This window comes from Crinia signifera, chromosome 5 (genome assembly GCF_055691185.1).
Source record: "Crinia signifera chromosome 5, ASM5569118v1, whole genome shotgun sequence".
Lineage (NCBI taxonomy): Eukaryota > Metazoa > Chordata > Amphibia > Anura > Myobatrachidae > Crinia > Crinia signifera.
This window is the reverse complement of record NC_139221.1, coordinates 323,147,740-323,169,854: the sequence shown is the minus strand read 5'-3', so window position 1 is coordinate 323,169,854 and position 22,115 is coordinate 323,147,740. Positions and strand designations below refer to the sequence as shown.

The 22,115-nt window shown below is 46.6% G+C and overlaps 1 protein-coding gene across 2 annotated transcripts in view; it reads left to right on the top strand.

Annotated features, from left to right (window-relative positions):
• Positions 1-22,115, top strand: part of TRAPPC9 (trafficking protein particle complex subunit 9) — a 434,372-nt gene that overhangs the window by 50,794 nt on the left and 361,463 nt on the right. For both annotated transcript variants that reach the window (XM_083144897.1, XM_083144898.1), the window contains exons 12-15: positions 3,591-3,676; positions 17,335-17,461; positions 19,483-19,615; positions 20,720-20,880. In XM_083144897.1, coding sequence (XP_083001023.1) covers positions 3,591-3,676; positions 17,335-17,461; positions 19,483-19,615; positions 20,720-20,880 — 507 coding nt within the window. The remainder of the gene's footprint in view (positions 1-3,590; positions 3,677-17,334; positions 17,462-19,482; positions 19,616-20,719; positions 20,881-22,115) is intronic.

Below are 22,115 nucleotides of genomic sequence, written 5' to 3'. Positions count from 1 at the left end.
GTAGGAACCCTGGCATACTGGGGGCTCTGTAGGAACCCTGGCATGCTGGGGGCTCTGAGGAAACAGATATTTTGTAGAAAAGAAAATACTAGAATCAGCCACTATATGGATTTATCGATCATAGTATATACTGATGCAGCAAACATCGGTTAGAACTGGGCTGTTTAATCCATCACTACTGTATCTATGTGAGTGTTGGTTATTAAGGTGCTGTGATTGGCTGACGCTCATCAGTCAGTGGCGTGTTCTGTTCTCTGTTATCACACACTATGCGATATATCGCACCATCAGCAGTCAGTGGTTTGTTCTGTTCTCTGTTGTCAGGCACCATGCGATATATCGCACCATCAGCAGTCAGTGGTTTGTTCTGTTCTCTGTTGTCAGGCACCATGCGATATATCGCACCATCATCAGTCAGTGGCTTGTTCTGTTCTCTGTTATCACACACTATGCGATATATCGTACCATCATCAGTCAGTGGCTTGTTCTGTTCTCTGTTATCACACACTATGCGATATATCGTACCATCATCAGTCAGTGGTTTGTTCTGTTCTCTGTTGTCAGGCACCATGCGATATATCGCACCATCAGCAGTCAGTGGTTTGTTCTGTTCTCTGTTGTCAGGCACCATGCGATATATCGCACCATCATCAGTCAGTGGTTTGTTCTGTTCTCTGTTGTCACGCACCATACGATATATCGCACCATCAGCAGTCAGTGGATTGTTCTGTTCTCTGTTGTCACGCACCATGCGATATATCGCACCATCAGCAGTCAGTGGTTTGTTCTGTTCTCTGTTGTCACGCACCATGCGATATATCGCACCATCAGCAGTCAGTGGTTTGTTCTGTTCTCTGTTGTCAGGCACCATGCGATATATCGCACCATCATCAGTCAGTGGTTTGTTCTGTTCTCTGTTGTCACACACTATGCGATATATCGCACCATCAGCAGTCAGTGGTTTGTTCTGTTCTCTGTTGTCAGGCACCATGCGATATATCGCACCATCAGCAGTCAGTGGTTTGTTCTGTTCTCTGTTGTCATGCACCATGCGATATATCGCACCATCAGCAGTCAGTGGTTTGTTCTGTTCTCTGTTGTCATGCACCATGCGATATATCGCACCATCATCAGTCAGTGGTTTGTTCTGTTCTCTGTTGTCATGCACCATGCGATATATCGCACCATCATCAGTCAGTGGTTTGTTCTGTTCTCTGTTGTCACACACCATGCGATATATCGCACCATCAGCAGTCAGTGGTTTGTTCTGTTGTCACACACTATGCGATATATCGCACCATCAGCAGTCAGTGGTTTGTTCTGTTCTCTGTTATCACACACTATGCGATATATCGCACCATCAGCAGTCAGTGGTTTGTTCTGTTCTCTGTTGTCAGGCACCATGCGGTATATCCCACCATCAGCAGTCAGTGGTTTGTTCTGTTGTCACACACTATGCGATATATCGCACCATCAGCAGTCAGTGGTTTGTTCTGTTCTCTGTTGTCACAAACTCTGTGATATATCGTACCCATAGCTGAGCAATACATTGCTAGTGTTGGACAGTTGTGCACTTCCGATACGTGTGCGAATACCGTCGCTCACCGACATGTCTTGCCGGCCATGCAGCACAGCAGATGCCGGTAGAGCATGCTGATATATCGTTACATCTGCCGATGTGCAGGTGTGACCTTTATGATGACCGATATTCTGGCCGCAGGTACTGCCGACGGTGGCGTCCCAGCCAGCTCCTGTGGGCGCGCATAGCGTTTGGTCGGTAAGTGTGTATGCTGTGTACTTACCACCTTAGTCGCCAGGTTGGGCAGATGGCCGATAGTCACTATAACCTGCCCATTGGCGTTTCTATTAAGTATGAACCTAAATCCCAGATCTCAAGAGTTTTCTAATCATTAGTGCAAAATACACACTAGGGGCCTAATTCAGGTTGGCTAAATTCGCTGCTTACTGAGTGCTGAAACGCTGCCCGGCCAAACGACCGCCCTCCCGTTGCTAATTCCCCTCGGTACCATGCGAGGGGATGTGTACGAGACCACATCCCCTCACATGCAGCCGAAGGGGAGAGAAATCATTCGACCCACCAACATTTCCTGGCTTTCCCCTCCTCCTGCCCGTTTCTGGTACAAGCGATCCTGAATCAGCCCTAAGTCCTTTACTGTGCAACACACTGAGAGGCACGAGGCACTGTCTGTCGAGAACACATCAGCCGCTCTCTCCTCTCATTATAGAAAGCCTGCATTCTCCTGCTCCTGTGCGTCCATTGCCTGTCGCTGTGTCACCTCTCCGCTGCGGAGTCAATTATTTGTTAGCAATACTTCCACAGCCATTAAACCGAAACCTCAGTGCTCTCGCGGCTGCTCTCGGAATGGGAAAATTATGGCTTGCTGTAAAACAGCCTCGTTTCTTTTTCTGTTTCGCAATAAAGCTCAAACATACCCAGCAGTCGGCGGTCACGCCGCGCTCGACCTGCTATTGTATTTACTCGGTTCCCCGCTGCGGACCGGCACAAGGCTGTTTTCTGCACCTGAACGAGACTAAAAAGCGCTCTCAGCGGCACTTTGTCCGTCTGTTGTTTTATATCTCGTATGAATAACAGGAGGAATTGTGCGCTAGCCGTTCCTCGGAGAGATGAGTGCCGGGGACGGGACCCCGGGAGCCAAATGTCTTCCTTGTTCTCTGGCAGCAGACTTTATGCGAACGTAAAACCGCAGATCAATAACTGAATTAGTAGCATCAGTCGTACCCCCCCGTCGTCCCTGTTCTGTATTAATTACCGGTTTGTGGCGGCAGCTGTGTTGACTTAGCTGATGATACCAAACGGATTCGGTACAAATTCGAGCCACGCGCCCTTTCCGGGAAACGGTCGTTAGGTTCGGTCATTAAGGCCTGACGGTCAACATATGAAAAAGTTTGACGTGCCTAAGGTCAGCAGGGTCAAAAGGTGGACACGAGCATTAGGTCGTCATTGGGACGGTCGACAGTCAAGATGGGCGTTATTTCATGCCCTACCATACACTATGGCATGGAGGGAGGATTTAATAGTCTGGCCAGCGCAGCGGTGCATCGGAACGGTGTCCGTGACAACATTCGGGACAAAATAAAAAGTGAAAACCCCATGTCGACCCTTAGGCATGTCGACCTTTTGTCTGTTTCAACCTTAGTTTGGTCGACCTAATGACCGATACCCCCTTTCCTATACTTTCAATGGATAGTTGGAGACCCAGAAGCCTGGCACAAGCCATTTTTGGCCAGTACAGTCCATAAAAACTGGTGCTGTACCTGCCAAACAGGTACCATTGGAGGGTCTGTGTGTGTACTGACCGTGGCCCCCTGCTCATTCAGTACCCTTTGCTGTTCATGGACATTTACATCAACAACCAATGGGTGCTGTGGGCTCTGCAATCTCTTAGTGAGCAATGTGCAAATACCAGTTTCCCACTAATGTACCAGCCTTCTCCCGGTGAACAAGCCGGGGTGTGTATGATAAAGAAGGGGTAAGAAGACAATGTTGCCAGTTTGCATAGGGTTCTGTGTGTACTCTGACCCTTATGATTGTGCTTTGTCTCCTGCAGATTTCCAGTGGGTACAAGGCGATGTGTGTGAGGTCCAGCTGATGGTTTACAACCCAATGCCCTTCGAACTACGAGTAGAGACCATGGTAAGTTTCCATATTCCTGCATACATTCCTACAGCTGCCGTTTTGTTGCTGAAGGTATAAGTGTAACCGTGAGTGACGTAGACTAAGAGATACAGATGTGCCCTTATACACCTATCCTCTACAGCACAGGTTCTCAAAGTCGGTCCTCAGGACCCCACACAGTGCATGTTTTGCAGGTCTCCTCCCAGAATTAAGTGAAATAATTAGCTCCACCTGTGGCTCTTTCAAAATGTGTCAGTGTGTGATGAGGTCACCTGTCGAGTGACCTGGAAACCGTGAACTGTGTGAGGTCCTGGGGACTCCACTCCTCTATGGTCTTTTTGACCTACAGATGTGTCCACATACACCTATCCTCCATGCGATTATACAAGTCGGCGTGACTCTGTAGAGCTTATTTGCTAGTTTTTCCATTAAATAGCATCATATTTTCAAAGCAGAGTGAATAGGACACTAAAGCAGCTTCTGCTGATTAAAATCACACGTGGCATGCCCATATATAGTGTGTGACTGGGGCTGTGTTTGCATATCATATGGAATGTTACAGTGGTTTCCTGGAAAACCCTGTAACATAGCAGTTAGTATGCAGATAAAGCTGCAGTCTCGCACTGAATATAGACATGCAGAATAGTATTTTACTCAGCAGAAGCTGCTAATGCGTCCTATATGCTCCGTTTTGCAAAGACGATGGCATGACGTGACTAAAGACCACTCTAAAATATGCAACTGTAACAACTATGGCCCTTATTCTGGTTCACTCGCAAAGGCAAATTCCTTCTCAAATGGACAAAACCATGTGCACTGCAGGTGGGGCAGATGTAACATGTGCAGAGAGAATTAGATTTGGGTGGGGTTTTACTTCAAAGTGAGATCTATATTGCAGTGTAAAAATAAAGCAGTCAGTGTTTTCCCTGCACAGAAACAAAAATAACTCACCCAAATCTAACTCTCTCTGCACATGTTACATCTGCCCCACCTGCGGTGCATATGATTATGTTCATTTGAGAAGGAATTTGCCTTTGTGAGTGAACCAGAATAAGGGCCTATATGTATGAAAGGCGCCTTTTTTGTAAAACAAAGTTCCTTACTTACAGTTTGTTCCGTAGGAAACATACACGTCTGTAGCTATAAGTGAGTGACTGTACCCTAAATAACTTTATTTGGGACGTATTTAGCTGTGTGCGCATATCTGGAAAACCGGCGGCATAGGGATTTTCCGCTCCATTCGAGGAGACTAAGGCCCTGCGCAACAGTATTTCTGGAATCCGTGCAGCACCCTCACCATGAGCTTAACTGTTCCTCCATTAGCTTGCATAGTTTATTCAGGGCGCCTTGCTCACGAATGTCGGTGTGAGTAGAGCGGCGGACGCTGGTTAACAGATTGACGACAGAACCTATGTTGGGCAGTGCGATCTCCAGCTCGGAGGCCTCCTTAATGATAAGTGCAGAACAATCCCTCAGCAGAGACCTCTGGGTCCTTGTGATGTGAGGGTGAAGGGGGCAGGCGAGAGTATAACGTGTCATTGAGGCTTTATGCCTTGTATCCAGAATCCCTCTGCGACCTTCTCTATTCCTAGAATTTATAACCAAGTTAAAATAATGCTCCGTAAAACGGATTAGCTCCCGCAAGGTTGTCTTACTGCCTGGCGGTCACGGGCCCCGCGGCCCTGTGCAGAGGCTCAGCGCTTGGACGTCATGACCGATAATGGTCCTTTAATAGATGTAATTCCTTGTTACAGTACATGTAAGCATTTTCCTGCCAGTCTGTGCAGCAAGGCTGGAAAAAACGGAGTGGGGGGGTCACGGTGACCAGTGTGCTGCTGCTGTGACAATGTCACCAGAGTCCTTGTGCTATTCCAGTGGTTTTGTGTCACTTGTGATATTAATTGCCTGAGGGTAGGAATGTCTCTGCCTTCCCTTTATGCTTAACTGTTTCATGTCCATCAGTTGGGTGGGGAACATATGACCAAAAAAGTAACATTAATAAATATCCTTATTTTCTTGTGCATAGAGCTTCAGCACAATAGCCATCATATGATCGTTTATTGATTTGGCGTTTGCCTCCAAATGGACCCAAATTGCTTCACTTTTGCATGAGAGATAACCATGTTACACAGGAGGCGGCCATCTTGGATGCGCTACAGTGGCCACAGTGGGCGAAAACAAAATCTGAAATGCCAAGTGCAAGATGCCCACAGACTTGTTTTTCACAGCCACAATAATTCACGTGAGGTCGCATAAGGCAGTCTGATGGGTCATTGTTACTAACCAGCGCTTTTCAACCCCTGTAATCAGCCTTTGTTCCTGGCGCACTGTTTGATGCCATACTGCTATAACGAAACATAGTGGGGGATATTTACTAAGATGGGCGTTCTATTTCACATGGGGTGTTGCTATGGCAACCACTCAGATCCTGTTTATTGTCTTCTAGATCTAGAGGCTGCTAAATAAATAAGAAGGTGATTGTGATTGGTTGCCCATAGTAATATCCCATGTAAAATAGAACTCACATCTTACCCTGACCCTCCCACTGCAGCCTACCCTGACCCTCCCACTGCAGATTACCCCTAACCCTGACCCTCCCACTGCAGCCTTCCCTGACCCTCCCACTGCAGATTACCCCTAACCCTGACCCTCCCACTGCAGCCTTCCCTGACCTTCCCACTGCAGCCTACCCTGACCCTCCCACTGCAGATTACCCCTAACCCTGACCCTCCTACTGCAGCCTACCCTGACCCTCCCACTGCAGCCTACTACTGACCCTCCCACTGCAGCCTACCCTTACCCTCCCACTGCAGATTACCCCTAACCCTGACCCTCCCACTGCAGCCTACCCTGACCCTCCCACTGCAGCCTACTACTGACCCTCCCACTGCAGCCTACCACTGACCCTCCCACTGCAGCCTACCACTGACCCTCCCACTGCAGCCTACTACTGACCCTCCCACTGCAGCCTACTACTGACCCTCCCACTGCAGCCTACTACTGACCCTCCCACTGCAGCCTACCCTGACCCTCCCACTGCAGCCTTCCCTGACCCTCCCACTGCAGCCTAACCCTGACCCTCCCACTGCAGCCTAACCCTGACCCTCCCACTGCAGCCTACCACTGACCCTCCCACTGCAGCCTACCCTGACCCTCCCACTGCAGCCTTCCCTGACCCTCCCACTGCAGCCTACCCTGACCCTCCCACTGTAGATTACCCCTGACCCTCCCACTGCAGCCTAACCCTGACCCTCCCACTGCAGCCCTACCCTGACCCTCCCACTGCAGCCTAACCCTGACCGTACCCCTGACCCTTCCACTGCAGCCTAACCCTGACCCTCCCACTGCAGCCTGGTGGTAATCGGCATGTCGGCATCGTTATGGTGAACACCAGCATCTTCACATCAGGGGCCTTACTGCATTCTGCATTCCCCCACTTGGGGCAGTTTGAAACTTTCCTCTTCATAGAAATAATTGTAGTTGTTCGTCAGTTATTGTTTTAGGACTGATGGACAGATTTACTAAGCCCTGGGGAATGATAAACATTATGCAACATGGGAGTTAGGAGCTGATTGGCTGGTAGTTTATCTCTCTTCATTTTATTGCTCTCCAAGGCTTAGTAATACCCCTTTTACACCGACCCGCAGTGTAAACGGGGGCAGCGCATCATCTCCAAGCGCCAGGACTGCCAATTGCCTCGCCGGGCCCCCCTCTGTGCACCCGTCCACGAGGTGAATGGATGCCGCTCACAGGCATCCATACACAGTGCAGCAGACAGCAGTGGAGTCTGTGTGTGCCCCCCCCCCCCCGCCTCTAACCTCCATACTGAGCACAGGACGCTGCGGGCCGGGGGTTGGGCTTCCCCCGTCGCTGTAAACGGGAGCCGGGTCGGATGTTCCGGCATACCCGTTTACACTGCCCACTATCCAGGTCCTGCCTGTGTTCTACCCTGGTCAGGACCTGGGTAGAAGTACAGTGTAAAGACACACACAGGTTAACCTGGGATTCCGACTGTTGGAACATCCTGACAGTTGGAATCCCGGGCCGTTTTCGGTTGACCCGACAGTAACTTGCCATTAAATTCGACAATCCCCTTAGCACACATGCGAGATACGATATCTGCCTCCTGCATAATCGGTTGCTGATCTGGTTTAGGTGTAACTATACCCTCCGGTGTACTAATGTACCTTATCATTTCTTTTGCAGGGTTGATAGAATCTCGCGGCTAGTGGCTGGCAAAAATGCCCGTGGCACGGGAATGGCCATTCAATTAAATAGCCTTTTTTTCTGTGCAAGGAAAACCGTGGCTCGCACGGAAACTCACCGATTCTGTGGAATTAATGTGTTTTTTTTCCCCCACACGTGACCCGATTTACTCCACGAGCTGAGAGGTTCATTGCGAGTGCGGGGACTCAACGGGGAAAAGTTGAAAGTTTACGGAATACCTCTAGTGCTGGTAATTGGTCACAAGGCAGACCACGTGGCTAATTAACCCTTTGAGTACCAACGTTGCTCTAGGAGATGCTCATATCCGTTATATATGCCAGCATACACAGCGAGCAGCAACATTGCCACTAAAAGGGTCAAATACCTCCTTAGGCTCATCCGTCACTCCCAATATTGTGGCGATTTTTGCTGTCTCTTTTTCTTGAGATGTTTTGGGCTTCTCTATAGAAAAAAAAAAACAGGTTTCTCAGTATACATGTAATGATGTCTGCTCAGCTGTCTGGGATGCTTAGTATTCACTCCCCGTCACCTATTGTCCTGTTAAATTACTTGTGTTTCTGGGTATGAACCAGCGGGGGGGCGCACTAACCCATAATAGGGGATGACGACTTTTATCCATTTTATCTTTTGTGTTTTACTTTGGGAGTAATTTGATTGCACCGTATCCTGAGCTATTGCCAAACCTCATTCGCCCGAATCCTCGTTTCCCTTGATCTCCTCTCGCTGCCCCCTTGTCTGTTCTGTTGTGTAATTAGTACAAATAATTTCTGCTGTTTTCCAGCAAGATAAGTTGTTTTAATAATCAGTTCTAGAGGGACGAATAAAGTACAAACAGGCCAGTGATTGGTTATCAGCCGTGCTTGTAGCAAGTCCTTGGTGAGCTGTACACACAGACGTTCTTGAGCAGGAATCACAGAAAATAGATTCTTATGTATTTGTGCAACAATAATATGTATTCTATAGTGTTTCAGTGCAAGATGCCATTACAGAATTGCCTGCACTTGTGTTACACATTTTTACAGTAACACATAATTTCCTGCACCTACTGTATGTTGGAGATCTATCTAATAACACAGAATTGTCTGCATCTGTGCAAGAGATCTATCTAATAACACAGAATTGTCTGCATCTGTGCTAGAGATCTATCTAATAACACAGAATTGTCTGCATCTGTACTAGAGATCTAGACAGTAACACAGAATTGTCTGCATCTGTGCTAGAGGTCTATACAATAACACAGAATTGTCTGCACCTGTGCTAGAGATCATACGGTAACACAGAATTGCCTGCACCTGTACTATAGATCTATACAATAACACAGAATTGCCTGCACCTGTGCTAGAGATCTATACAATAACACAGAATTGCATGCACCTGTCCTAGAGATCTATACAATAACACAGAATTGCCTGCACGTGTACTAGACGTTTATACAGTAATAGTTATAATAACACAGAATTGCCTGCACCTGGGCTAGAGATCATATAGTAATGCAGTATTGCCTGCACCTGTACTAGAGATCTGTACAGTAACACAGAATTGCCTGTCTCTGTGCTAGAGATCTGTACAGTAACACAGAATTGCCTGCACCTGTACTAGAGATCTGTACAGTAACACAGAATTACCTGTACTAGAGATCTGTACAGTAACACAGAATTGCCTGCCTCTGTGCTAGAGATTTATACCGTAACACAGAATTGCCTGCACCTGTGCTAGAGATTTATACCGTAACACAGAATTGCCTGCACCTGTGCTAGAGATTTATACCGTAACACAGAATTGCCTGCACCTGTGCTAGAGATTTATACCGTAACACAGAATTGCCTGCACCTGTACTAGAGATCTGTACAGTAACACAGAATTGCCTGTCTCTGTGCTAGAGATTTATACCGTAACACAGAATTGCCTGCCTCTGTGCTAGAGATTTATACCGTAACACAGAATTGCCTGCACCTGTGCTAGAGATTTATACAGTAACAGAATTGCCTGCACCTGTGCTAGAGATTTATACCGTAACACAGAATTGCCTGCACCTGTACTAGAGATCTGTACAGTAACACAGAATTGCCTGTCTCTGTGCTAGAGATTTATACCGTAACACAGAATTGCCTGCACCTGTGCTAGAGAATTATACCGTAACACAGAATTGCCTGCACCTGTGCTAGAGATTTATACCGTAACACAGAATTACCTGTACTAGAGATCTGTACAGTAACACAGAATTGCCTGCACCTGTGCTAGAGATTTATACCGTAACACAGAATTGCCTGCACCTGTGCTAGAGATTTATACCGTAACACAGAATTGCCTGTCTCTGTGCTAGAGATTTATACCGTAACACAGAATTGCCTGCACCTGTGCTAGAGATCTGTACAGTAACACAGAATTGCCTGCACCTGTGCTAGAGATATATACAGTAACACAGAATTGCCTGCACCTGTGCTAGAGATTTATACCGTAACACAGAATTGCCTGCACCTGTGGAATACTGATCATGATATATCTTGACTTAATTCAGAAGAAAGTAGGAAAAATAATAAACTGCACCGTAACCATACAAATATAATGTAAAAATATTCAGTTGTTGACAAACTCTTAAAATATGCTGTGTGTACTTAGTGTCTGTGCTGCCGGTTCTGCGGTGGGTCATGTACTATGTGCAGTAGTGTTTGTGTAACATTTTGCATATGTAACATTGATTTCCTTCCCTGGAGATAATCTACCAGTTTCTTACAGAATAAAATATACTGTCTGGCATTACGCTGCTGCTTAGTATGTGAGCCAGAATAGGACGCTGTTCACAGCACAATGTTTCCAGGGAAAGAAACAAGGGCAGATGGGAACAATAATGGTCCATTAATGACTGGCGCATTGTCCGTCCTGAGATAGGAAGGATCGTGATGACGCATTACATGGTATATTGTCAGTAATAGTCTTCCTTGTAACACGCTATCTGCAATTATGCTGCAGATAGTTAGAGGTTGACAGTGGTAATAATATCAGATTCCACTGCAGCCTGTAGTGGGCATTACTACAATAGAGTGTGCTGGTCTGTAATGTGACCACCCCATCTACTGGGAATCACTGTTCCCCCATCACATGGAGACATAGAACCCTACAGTACAGCTGTCAGACACTCCTATTATGTCACATTCCCATCTACTGGGAATCACTGTTTCCCCATCACATGGAGACATAGAACTCTACAGTACAGCTGTCAGACACTCCCATTATGTCACGTTCCCATCTACTGGGAATCACTGTTCCCCCCCATCACATGGAGACATAGAGCTCTACAGTACAGCTGTCAGACACTCCCATTATGTCACATTCCCATCTACTGGGAATCACTGTTTCCCCATCTCATGGAGACATAGAACCCTACAGTACAGCTGTCAGACATTCCCATTATGTCACGTTCCCATCTACTGGGAATCACTGTTACCCCATCTCATGGAGACATAGAACCCTACAGTACAGCTGTCAGACATTCCCATTATGTCACGTTCCCATCTACTGGGAATCACTGTTACCCCATCACATGGAGACATAGAGCTCTACAGTACAGCTGTCAGACACTCCTATTATGTCACGTTCCCATCTACTGGGAATCACTGTTCCCCCATCACATGGAGACATAGAATCCTACAGTACAGCTGTCAGACACTCCCATTATGTCACGTTCCCATCTACTGGGAATCACTGTTCCCCCATCACATGGAGACCTAGAACCCTACAGTACAGCTGTCAGACACTCCCATTATGTCACATTCCCATCTACTGGGAATCACTGTTTCCCCATCACGTGGAGACATAGAACTCTACAGTACAGCTGTCAGACACTCCCATTATGTCATGTTCACATATACTGGGAATCACTGTTCCCCCATCACATGGAGACATAGAACTCTACAGTACAGCTGTCAGACATTCCCATTATGTCACGTTCCTATCTACTGGGAATCACTGTTCCCCCATCACATGGAGACATAGAACCCTACAGTACAGCTGTCAGACACTCCCATTATGTCACGTTCTCATCTACTGGGAATCACTGTTCCCCCATCACATGGAGACATAGAGCCCTACAGTACAGCTGTCAGACACTCCCATTATGTCACTTTCTCATCTACTGGGAATCACTGTTTCCCCATCACATGGAGACATAGAACTCTACAGTACAGCTGTCAGACACTCCCATTATGTCACGTTCTCATCTACTGGGAATCACTGTTCCCCCATCACATGGAGACATAGAGCCCTACAGTACAGCTGTCAGACATTCCCATTATGTCACGTTCCTATCTACTGGGAATCACTGTTCCCCCATCACATGGAGACATAGAACTCTACAGTACAGCTGTCAGACATTCCCATTATGTCACGTTCCTATCTACTGGGAATCACTGTTCCCCCATCACATGGAGACATAGAACCCTACAGTACAGCTGTCAGACACTCCCATTATGTCACGTTCTCATCTACTGGGAATCACTGTTCCCCCATCACATGGAGACATAGAGCCCTACAGTACAGCTGTCAGACACTCCCATTATGTCACTTTCTCATCTACTGGGAATCACTGTTCCCCCATCACATGGAGACATAGAACCCTACAGTACAGCTGTCAGACATTCCCATTATGTCACATTCCTATCTACTGGGAATCACTGTTCCCCCATCACATGGAGACATAGAACCCTACAGTACAGCTGTCAGACACTCCCATTATGTCACGTTCTCATCTACTGGGAATCACTGTTCCCCCATCACATGGAGACATAGAACTCTACAGTACAGCTGTCAGACACTCCCATTATGTCACGTTCCTATCTACTGGGAATCACTGTTCCCCCATCACATGGAGACATAGAACCCTACAGTACAGCTGTCAGACACTCCCATTATGTCACATTCCTATCTACTGGGAATCACTGTTTCCCCATCACATGGAGACATAGAACTCTACAGTACAGCTGTCAGACACTCCCATTATGTCACATTCTCATCTACTGGGAATCACTGTTCCCCCATCACATGGAGACATAGAACCCTACAGTACAGCTGTCAGACATTCCCATTATGTCATGTTCCCATCTACTGGGAATCACTGTTACCCCATCACATGGAGACATAGAGCCCTACAGTACAGCTGTCAGACACTCCCATTATGTCACGTTCCCATCTACTGGGAATCACTGTTACCCCATCACATGGAGACATAGAACTCTACAGTACAGCTGTCAGACACTCCCATTATGTCATGTTCACATATACTGGGAATCACTGTTCCCCCATCACATGGAGACATAGAACTCTACAGTACAGCTGTCAGACATTCCCATTAGGTCACGTTCCTATCTACTGGGAATCACTGTTCCCCCATCACATGGAGACATAGAACCCTACAGTACAGCTGTCAGACACTCCCATTATGTCACATTCTCATCTACTGGGAATCACTGTTCCCCCATCACATGGAGACATAGAACCCTACAGTACAGCTGTCAGACACTCCCATTATGTCACATTCCCATCTACTGGGAATCACTGTTCCCCCATCACATGGAGACATAGAACCCTACAGTACAGCTGTCAGACACTCCCATTATGTCACTTTCTCATCTACTGGGAATCACTGTTTCCCCATCACATGGAGACATAGAACTCTACAGTACAGCTGTCAGACATTCCCATTATGTCACATTCCTATCTACTGGGAATCACTGTTCCCCCATCACATGGAGACATAGAACCCTACAGTACAGCTGTCAGACACTCCTATTATGTCACGTTCCCATCTACTGGGAATCACTGTTTCCCCATCAAATGAAGACATAGAACCCTACAGTACAGCTGTCAGACACTCCCATTATGTCATGTTCCCATCTACTGGGAATCACTGTTACCCCATCACATGGAGACATAGAACCCTACAGTACAGCTGTCAGACACTCCCATTATGTCACGTTCTCATCTACTGGGAATCACTATTCCCCCATCACATGGAGACATAGAACCCTACAGTACAGCTGTCAGACACTCCCATTATGTCACATTCCCATCTACTGGCAATCACTGTTACCCCATCAAATGAAGACCTAGAACCCTACAATACAACTGTCACACTCCCATTATGTCACGTTCCCATCTACTGGGAATCGCTGTTTCCCCATCAAATGAAGACATAGAACCCTACAGTACAGCTGTCAGACATTCCCATTATGTCACATTCTCATCTACTGGGAATCACTGTTTCCCCCATCACATGGAGACATAGAACCCTACAGTACAGCTGTCAGACACTCCCATTATGTCACGTTCTCATCTACTGGGAATCACTGTTTTCCCATCACATGGAGACATAGAACTCTACAGTACAGCTGTCAGACACTCCCATTATGTCACGTTCCTATCTACTGGGAATCACTGTTCCCCCATCACATGGAGACATAGAACCCTATAGTACAGCTGTCAGACATTCCCATTATGTCACGTTCCCATCTACTGGGAATCACTGTTTTCCCATCACATGGAGACATAGAACTCTACAGTACAGCTGTCAGACATTCCCATTATGTCACGTTCCTATCTACTGGGAATCACTGTTCCCCCATCACATGGAGACATAGAACCCTATAGTACAGCTGTCAGACATTCCCATTATGTCACGTTCCCATCTACTGGGAATCACTGTTCCCCCATCACACAGAATTGTGAGATCTATACAATAACACAGAATGGCATGCACCTGTGCTAGAGATCTATACAATAACACAGAATTGACGGCACCTGTCCTAGAGATCTATACAATAACACAGAATTGCCTGTACCTGTACTAGAGATCTAAACAATAACACAGAATTGCCTGCACGTGTACTAGACGTTTATACAGTAATAGTTATAATAACACAGAATTGCCTGCACCTGTGCTAGAGATCTGTACAGTAACACAGACACTCCCATTATGTCACATTCTCATCTACTGGGAATCACTGTTCCCCCATCACATGGAGACATAGAACTCTACAGTACAGCTGTCAGACACTCCCATTATGTCACATTCCCATCTACTGGCAATCACTGTTTCCCCATCAAATGAAGACCTAGAACCCTACAGTACAGCTGTCACACTCCCATTATGTCATGTTCCCATCTACTGGGAATCACTGTTTCCCCATCAAATGAAGACATAGAACTCTACAGTACAGCTGTCAGACACTCCCATTATGTCACATTCTCATCTACGGGGAATCACTGTTACCCGAACACATGGAGACATAGAACTCTACAGTACAGCTGTCAGACACTCCCATTATGTCACGTTCCCATCTACTGGCAATCACTGTTACCCCATCAAATGAAGACCTAGAACCCTACAATACAGCTGTCACACTCCCATTATGTCACGTTCCCATCTACTGGCAATCACTGTTTCCCCATCAAATGAAGACCTAGAACCCTACAGTACAGCTGTCAGACACTCCCATTATGTCACGTTTCCATCTACTGGGAATCACTGTTCCCCCATCACATGGAGACATAGAACCCTACAGTACAGCTGTCAGACACTCCCATTATGTCACGTTCTCATCTACTGGGAATCACTGTTCCCCCATCACATGGAGACATAGAACCCTACAGTACAGCTGTCAGACACTCCCATTATGTCACGTTCTCATCTACTGGCAATCACTGTTACCCCATCACATGGAGACATAGAACCCTACAGTACAGCTGTCAGACACTCCCATTATGTCACGTTCCCATCTACTGGGAATCACTGTTTTCCCATCACATGGAGACATAGAACTCTACAGTACAGCTGTCAGACACTCCCATTATGTCACGTTCCGATCTACTGGGAATCGCTTTTTCCCCATCACATGGAGACATAGAACCCTATAGTACAGCTGTCAGACACTCCCATTATGTCACATTCCCATCTACTGGGAATCACTGTTCCCCCATCACATGGAGACCTAGAACTGTACAGTACAGCTGTCAGACACTCCCATTATGTCATGTTCCCATCTACTGGGAATCACTGTTCCCCCATCACATGGAGACATAGAACTCTACAGTACAGCTGTCAGACACTCCCATTATGTCACGTTACCATCTACTGGGAATCACTGTTCCCCCATCACATGGAGACCTAGAACTGTACAGTACAGCTGTCAGACACTCCCATTATGTCATGTTCCCATCTACTGGGAATCACTGTTCCCCCATCACATGGAGACATAGAACTCTACAGTACAGCTGTCAGACACTCCCATTATGTCACGTCTCATCTACTGGGAATCACTGTTCCCCCATCACATGGAGACATAGAACCCTACAGTACAGCTGTCAGACACTCCCATTATGTCACATTCTCATCTACTGGGAATCACTGTTCCCCCATCACATGGAGACATAGAACTTTACAGTACAGCTGTCAGACACTCCCATTATGTCACTTTCTCGTCTACTGGGAATCACTGTTCCCCCATCACATGGAGACATAGAACTGTACAGTACAGCTGTCAGACACTCCCATTATGTCACGTTCCCATCTACTGGGAATCACGGTTTCCCCATCACATGGAGACATATAACTGTACAGTACAGCTGTCAGACACTCCCATTATGTCACATTCCCATCTACTGGGAATCACTGTTCCCCCATCACATGGAGACATAGAACCCTACAGTACAGCTGTCAGACACTCCCATTATGTCACATTCCCATCTACTGGGAATCACTGTTTCCCCATCACATGGAGACATAGAACCCTACAGTACAGCTGTCAGACACTCCCATTATGTCACATTCTCATCTACTGGGAAGCACTGTTCCCCCCATCACATGGAGACATAGGGAAATAGGGACTGGGGATGTGCTGGAGAGTGTGTGGGCTGAATACGGTCACAGTTCAAAGTAAAAGTATATTGCATTTTGACGGGCTTTTAACTAATGTCCCTATAAATATACTGGTACTAGTCTGTTACAACCACACAAGATAACCACAAACCTGCTTTATTTTAGCTGAAGGAGTCTTGGGGTAATCAGAAATGTACAATAAGTTTTTCTGAAATGCATACTCAGCCATTACTGTATCTACTGCAACTGTTATATTCTGTAGAAGGGTTATTTAGAGACGTAATGACAATGAGTTGATGATAATTTGCTTATTTATGAGCATTATAATGTATACTCTGCTGTCTCTGATTGGCCGAGTCACCTGTCACCAGTAACTGCGTGGGGTCCATTGAACCGCTGCCTGGAATCTCAGTAGCTTGTCCGTAGTCTATGTAGCCACCCCCGAGGAGCTCAACCTTATAGAGCTGCAACCTCGGGAACTTTCCCCAAATGCTTATTGTACCGACTATACTGTATATTAGTACTGTTGTTATAATAGGATTGTCTTTCTATAAAGCTGCTTTTTCTCTTGTGTTTCCAGGGACTGCTGACGAGCGGTGTGGAGTTTGAGTCTCTCCCGGCGGCCTTGTCCCTCCCCGCGGAGTCTGGCTTGTATCCTGTGACCCTAGTTGGCTTACCCAGAACCACCGGGCAGATAACGGTTAATGGTGAGCGCTGGTCTTGCCCCTGGGCGGTTTTCGTCTCTTTCAGGTGTTAAAGGGAAGGTGCCGCCGGTAGCCGATGGAGACAGCAGTCAGTTCTGTGAGCTGAGAGTGCGGCATACAGGGGAAGGCACTGGACGCCAGTTCTAGAACTGATCTCTTATAGGCCAGATGCTTAAAAAAAGTGATAAACAACCAGCCAATCAGCTCCTTACTGTCGTGTTACAGGCTGGGTTTGAAAAATGACAGTAGCTTATTGGTTGGCTGTTACATGCACACCAAAGCCCTCAAAAATCATTCAAGGGCGAGCAACCATCAAATGTTTTTCTACTGGCATGATCCTAATCGCGCGGGGCACAGCCCTAGTTTTATAAATATAATAGCAATAGGACTTAAATATATCAATACGACTGTTAAGTCTCAGTAGCATTTTTAACCCTTTGAGTGCCGCCATCTCTGTGAGAGATGTTCACAATATCCGCCATAAATCCCACCGTCGCTCACATTTGTTATATAAATTCAAAAAAAAAAAAAAAATATTGTGCAAAAAAACCCCCATTATATGTCCTTTAACCGCTTGAGTGGTATGCCCGGACATTTTCCGAGCCCAGCTGCGCCGCAGCAGCGGGCTGTCCCGGGAAATATCCGAGCATACCACTATGTAGTAGATGCGTGCCAGTGGTGCCTCCAGCGGTGCACCCCCCTCCGTCACCCCCCCTCCTGTCGCCAGCCCCTTCGCTCCGCCATACCTAGCGATCGTACGCTGGTGCTCCCCCACCCCCAATCATCATACTGCAGTGACGTAGGCGGCAGGCTCGGGGATGTTTGGCGTGGCTTGGGGGGACTCGGAGTTCAGGCGCCCGAGTCCTCCCTAGCTGCCGCGAAACATCCCCGAGCCTTCCGCCTGTGGGGTCAATGATGACTGACTGGCGGCGGGGAGCTCCGGCGTACTAACGCCGGTGGGGGGGGGGAGTGGCGGCTTCCTATGATCTGTGGTAGGTTTTGCTAGGGCAGGACAAACTTGGTAGATTTGTCCTGCCCCTGCAAAACCCACCACTCAAGGGGTTAAAAGGTAACATTATAGGTCATTATGATGAATGCAAATGTTTGCTTGGCAATTGTCACACCTACTTTGACAAACTCGTATGGCACTGAATGGGTTAATACCTCTCCGTGCCGTTACCCCCACATAACAGGGAAAGGAATGTAAATGTATTGCAGCACGGGTGGCTCACAGCTTGTGGAGATGTAATGAGCTGCGCCCAGGTGGGCCGTTCATACATCTTTGTTCAGATTGCTGAGTAAGAATGGTATTAATGTATTAGGCAGGCGATGGATGTCAGGGAACAGAAGTGACACTTACACCTTGGTATACATATATTCAGAACAAGGATCGTTAGAGCGTAGGGTAATTTATACTCCTCAGCATGGGCTGTGTCGTTACTGTATATACCGTGGCTTTGTAGCTGGGACTCGGGATTAACTGTTCTCCAGGAATTAATGTGGCTTTCAATTATTCCTTTTGCGGTTTTGCATGAACCGCCTGTTCCTTGTTGCTTGTGGAAGTTCAGGAGGGGACATTCTCCTTGGCTTCAGTGTGGTGTAGATTGACTGGGGAAGGGACTCTGTCTGTCCCAGACGGGGAGCATCAAAGTGCCACAAAGCAGATTCCACCTGTTGCGGGGTATTTAAGTCATGTGCAGCACTGAACCCCAGGCATCTGCAAGTTCTGCAGTCAAGCAGAAAGGTGGTGGCTGGACAGTGACTGCGCTAACCTGTGTGGTGTATAACGGCTGCTGTCTGGGCGTTCTAATGTTTTATATAAAATGTCTATCTGATGAAATGTCACAAAAACATAATGTTTGATTCACTACTGTTACCTTTTTCATATTTTGTGAAAGTACTAGTATGATGCCCAAGCTCCGGGGCGCTGCCGGGTGCCCTTGTTCAGTTTGTGGCCATTTCTGGTACAGCGGGATGATATTAGTGCTGGACTGAATGTGCGCTCTTCTCTGCTGCTGTCACAGGTTATCACACGTCTGTATTCGGCGTGTACAGCGACTGTCTCCTAGACAACCTGCCTAACCTGAAGAACAATGGCTGCACGGTGGACGTGATCCCCGCCTTGCCGCGGCTACAGATAAGCACCTCCCTCCCCAGGTTAGTTCTCATTAAGGTCTGAATCTGTGATCTGCGGTTACAGGGCAGATGTACCGTGTGGTGGTTCACACTTGTGTCCTTCAGTGTGGTCTTCACAAAATTTCATCACAGATGTGATATACGGGACATCACCAACACACACACTCCACCCAAACCCTGGTCAGAAATCAGACTCGTAAGCACAGTGGCGCAACATTGCTTTTTTAAAGCGCCAATCATTTACACTGCAAAACCAGTTTGGTTTTGCAGTGTAAATGATTGGATTTCTTACCAAATCTCTTTCTTTCTGATTCTCTCACCCTATTACATTTCACCCCTTGAGGGTATTCAATCCTGGCTGCTATTTCCACCGCAGGCAATAACGGCTGTTGCTTATTCAATGCTGCCGTTACCAACAACATTGAAGGCTGTTTCCGACAATCATATCCAACTTTAAAACAAGTCGGATCTGTTTTGTCAGAAACGGCAGCGGATTGTCTAATTCACGGTCGTTTTTTGACAATTCGTGGCCATTTCTTTTACGATTTTCAGACTTTACGTCACTCGGTACATTGAATACTGACTGTTGGAAGGAATGAGAAACGGCCCGGATTCGACTGTATGGACGTCCAGACAATCGGAATCTGGGATTGACTCCCCCCTAATAATGAAGCAGTCCTAATTCTTTATATGCTAAGGGGATTCCGACTGTCAGAACGTCCCAGGCCGTTTTTCGTTCTGTTCGACAGGAATTCAACAGTCGCTTACTTTTCTACAAAACAGATGCAACTTTTTTTTTTACAGTGGGAAACTGCCGTGAAGGTGGTCAGACCACCGCTATTTCTGCCGGGATTGAATTCCCCCCTTAATCTAACCCCAGTTCTCTATTGCCCAAATAATAATTTTCTTAATAGGTCCTAGAACCATCCCATCAGCACTAATGATTAGATGGGGGATATATTCTAGAACCTGGGGGAAAGTGTTATGCTGCTTGCAGTCCGGCTTGATGTAAAACATCATTATTATTTATACGTCTGCATGGCAAATGCTGATCTCCATATTACTGAGAACCAGATAGATGGGCAGTCATTTCTGATGTAATATCTACATATTATGTCATTGCAGATCTGCTCACGCTCTCCAGCCGTCCAAAGATGATGTTTCCACCCATGTGTCGGTTCAGATGTATAACGGGGAGACTCAGAAGCTTCTGATAAAGCTGGAGAACATCGGGACTGAACCCCTGGAGAAACTCGAGGTCTCCTCAAAGACGATCAATAACAAAGGTAGGTGGATCTCTGGCCTCAGATTGTAGTCCTCTGTTTATAGTGGCCATCCACTAATGAGTCCTCCTGTGCCTTGTCTCTATATAGCAGAGTCCTCCACATGTATGTGTGTCTCTAGCTAGATCCAATTGCATTAGTCCTTCAGGGATTGGGATACATGTACAAACAGGACAGGAAATGGACGGGGTTAGGACAATATATATACAGTTAGAGCATTAGATGTGAACAATGATTAATGGTGCTGAGCATCGGGAGCCAAGGCACACTGACTGCACAAGTGTGTCCCATGCTGAGCTCTGATTGGTGGAGCTTCTCAGGCCCATGGAGGACAGCAGCAGCCTAGTCATGGGAGGGTTTTTAATCAGAGGCAGCACTGAGCCTGTGAGGTCTATATATCCCCCCACCCCTGCAGTTGCCCATTGACCAAGTTTATACTGCCTTTACTCTGTGTTTTGACAGTGTAATATTCTCCCATGCAGTTTGCAGCCAGTAATGACAAATGCAAGGGGGCACATTTTTCGTATTAAATGTTATGAATTATTATTTTTTATGTTTTTTTCTATGCATTTTTCATGTATTTTTAAATTAACATAAATGTTTATTAATTACAACTCTTTCGACTGGCTTATATTATTAATTTGATTATATTTATTATATTATTATTGTTTATCTATTTGGAATTAATTTACTTTAGTATATCGGTTCCCAGCGCTACTGTTAGTGTTCTCTTTTTTTTCTTGTCTATAAGGATTGGTTATCCCGCATAGTTAGCAGCTGGAACCCTTAGGATTATTATTATAGCGCTCATTATCTGTTGTTGCAAGGGGGCCCCCCTGTCTTAAGTGCCCCGGGCCCCCGGAAGGCTTAATCGGGCACTGATCCTGATAAACTGATGCTGGAGGATTATGGTGTCACCTTATATGATACAACATATGCACACCCCAGCGTGTCTCCTCGCCCTTAGCTGGCCGTCGCATTGGTCTACATAGGTACAATGAGGGTGTGATGTCACGTGATACAGTTGGAAATCTCTATACTCCTAGCATGTAATGTGCAAGTCTCCGAGCTGCTTTGTGTCATTTAAGAATAATTGCAGCACATTTTTGAAAATGTGACCTTTAGTAATGACTGCACCTGTGCACCAGCTAGAGCAGGGGTGGGCAACTATTTTGGCTGGGGGGCCACTTACCAAAACCAGAAAATATTTGAGGGCCGCACACATAATATCTTGTATA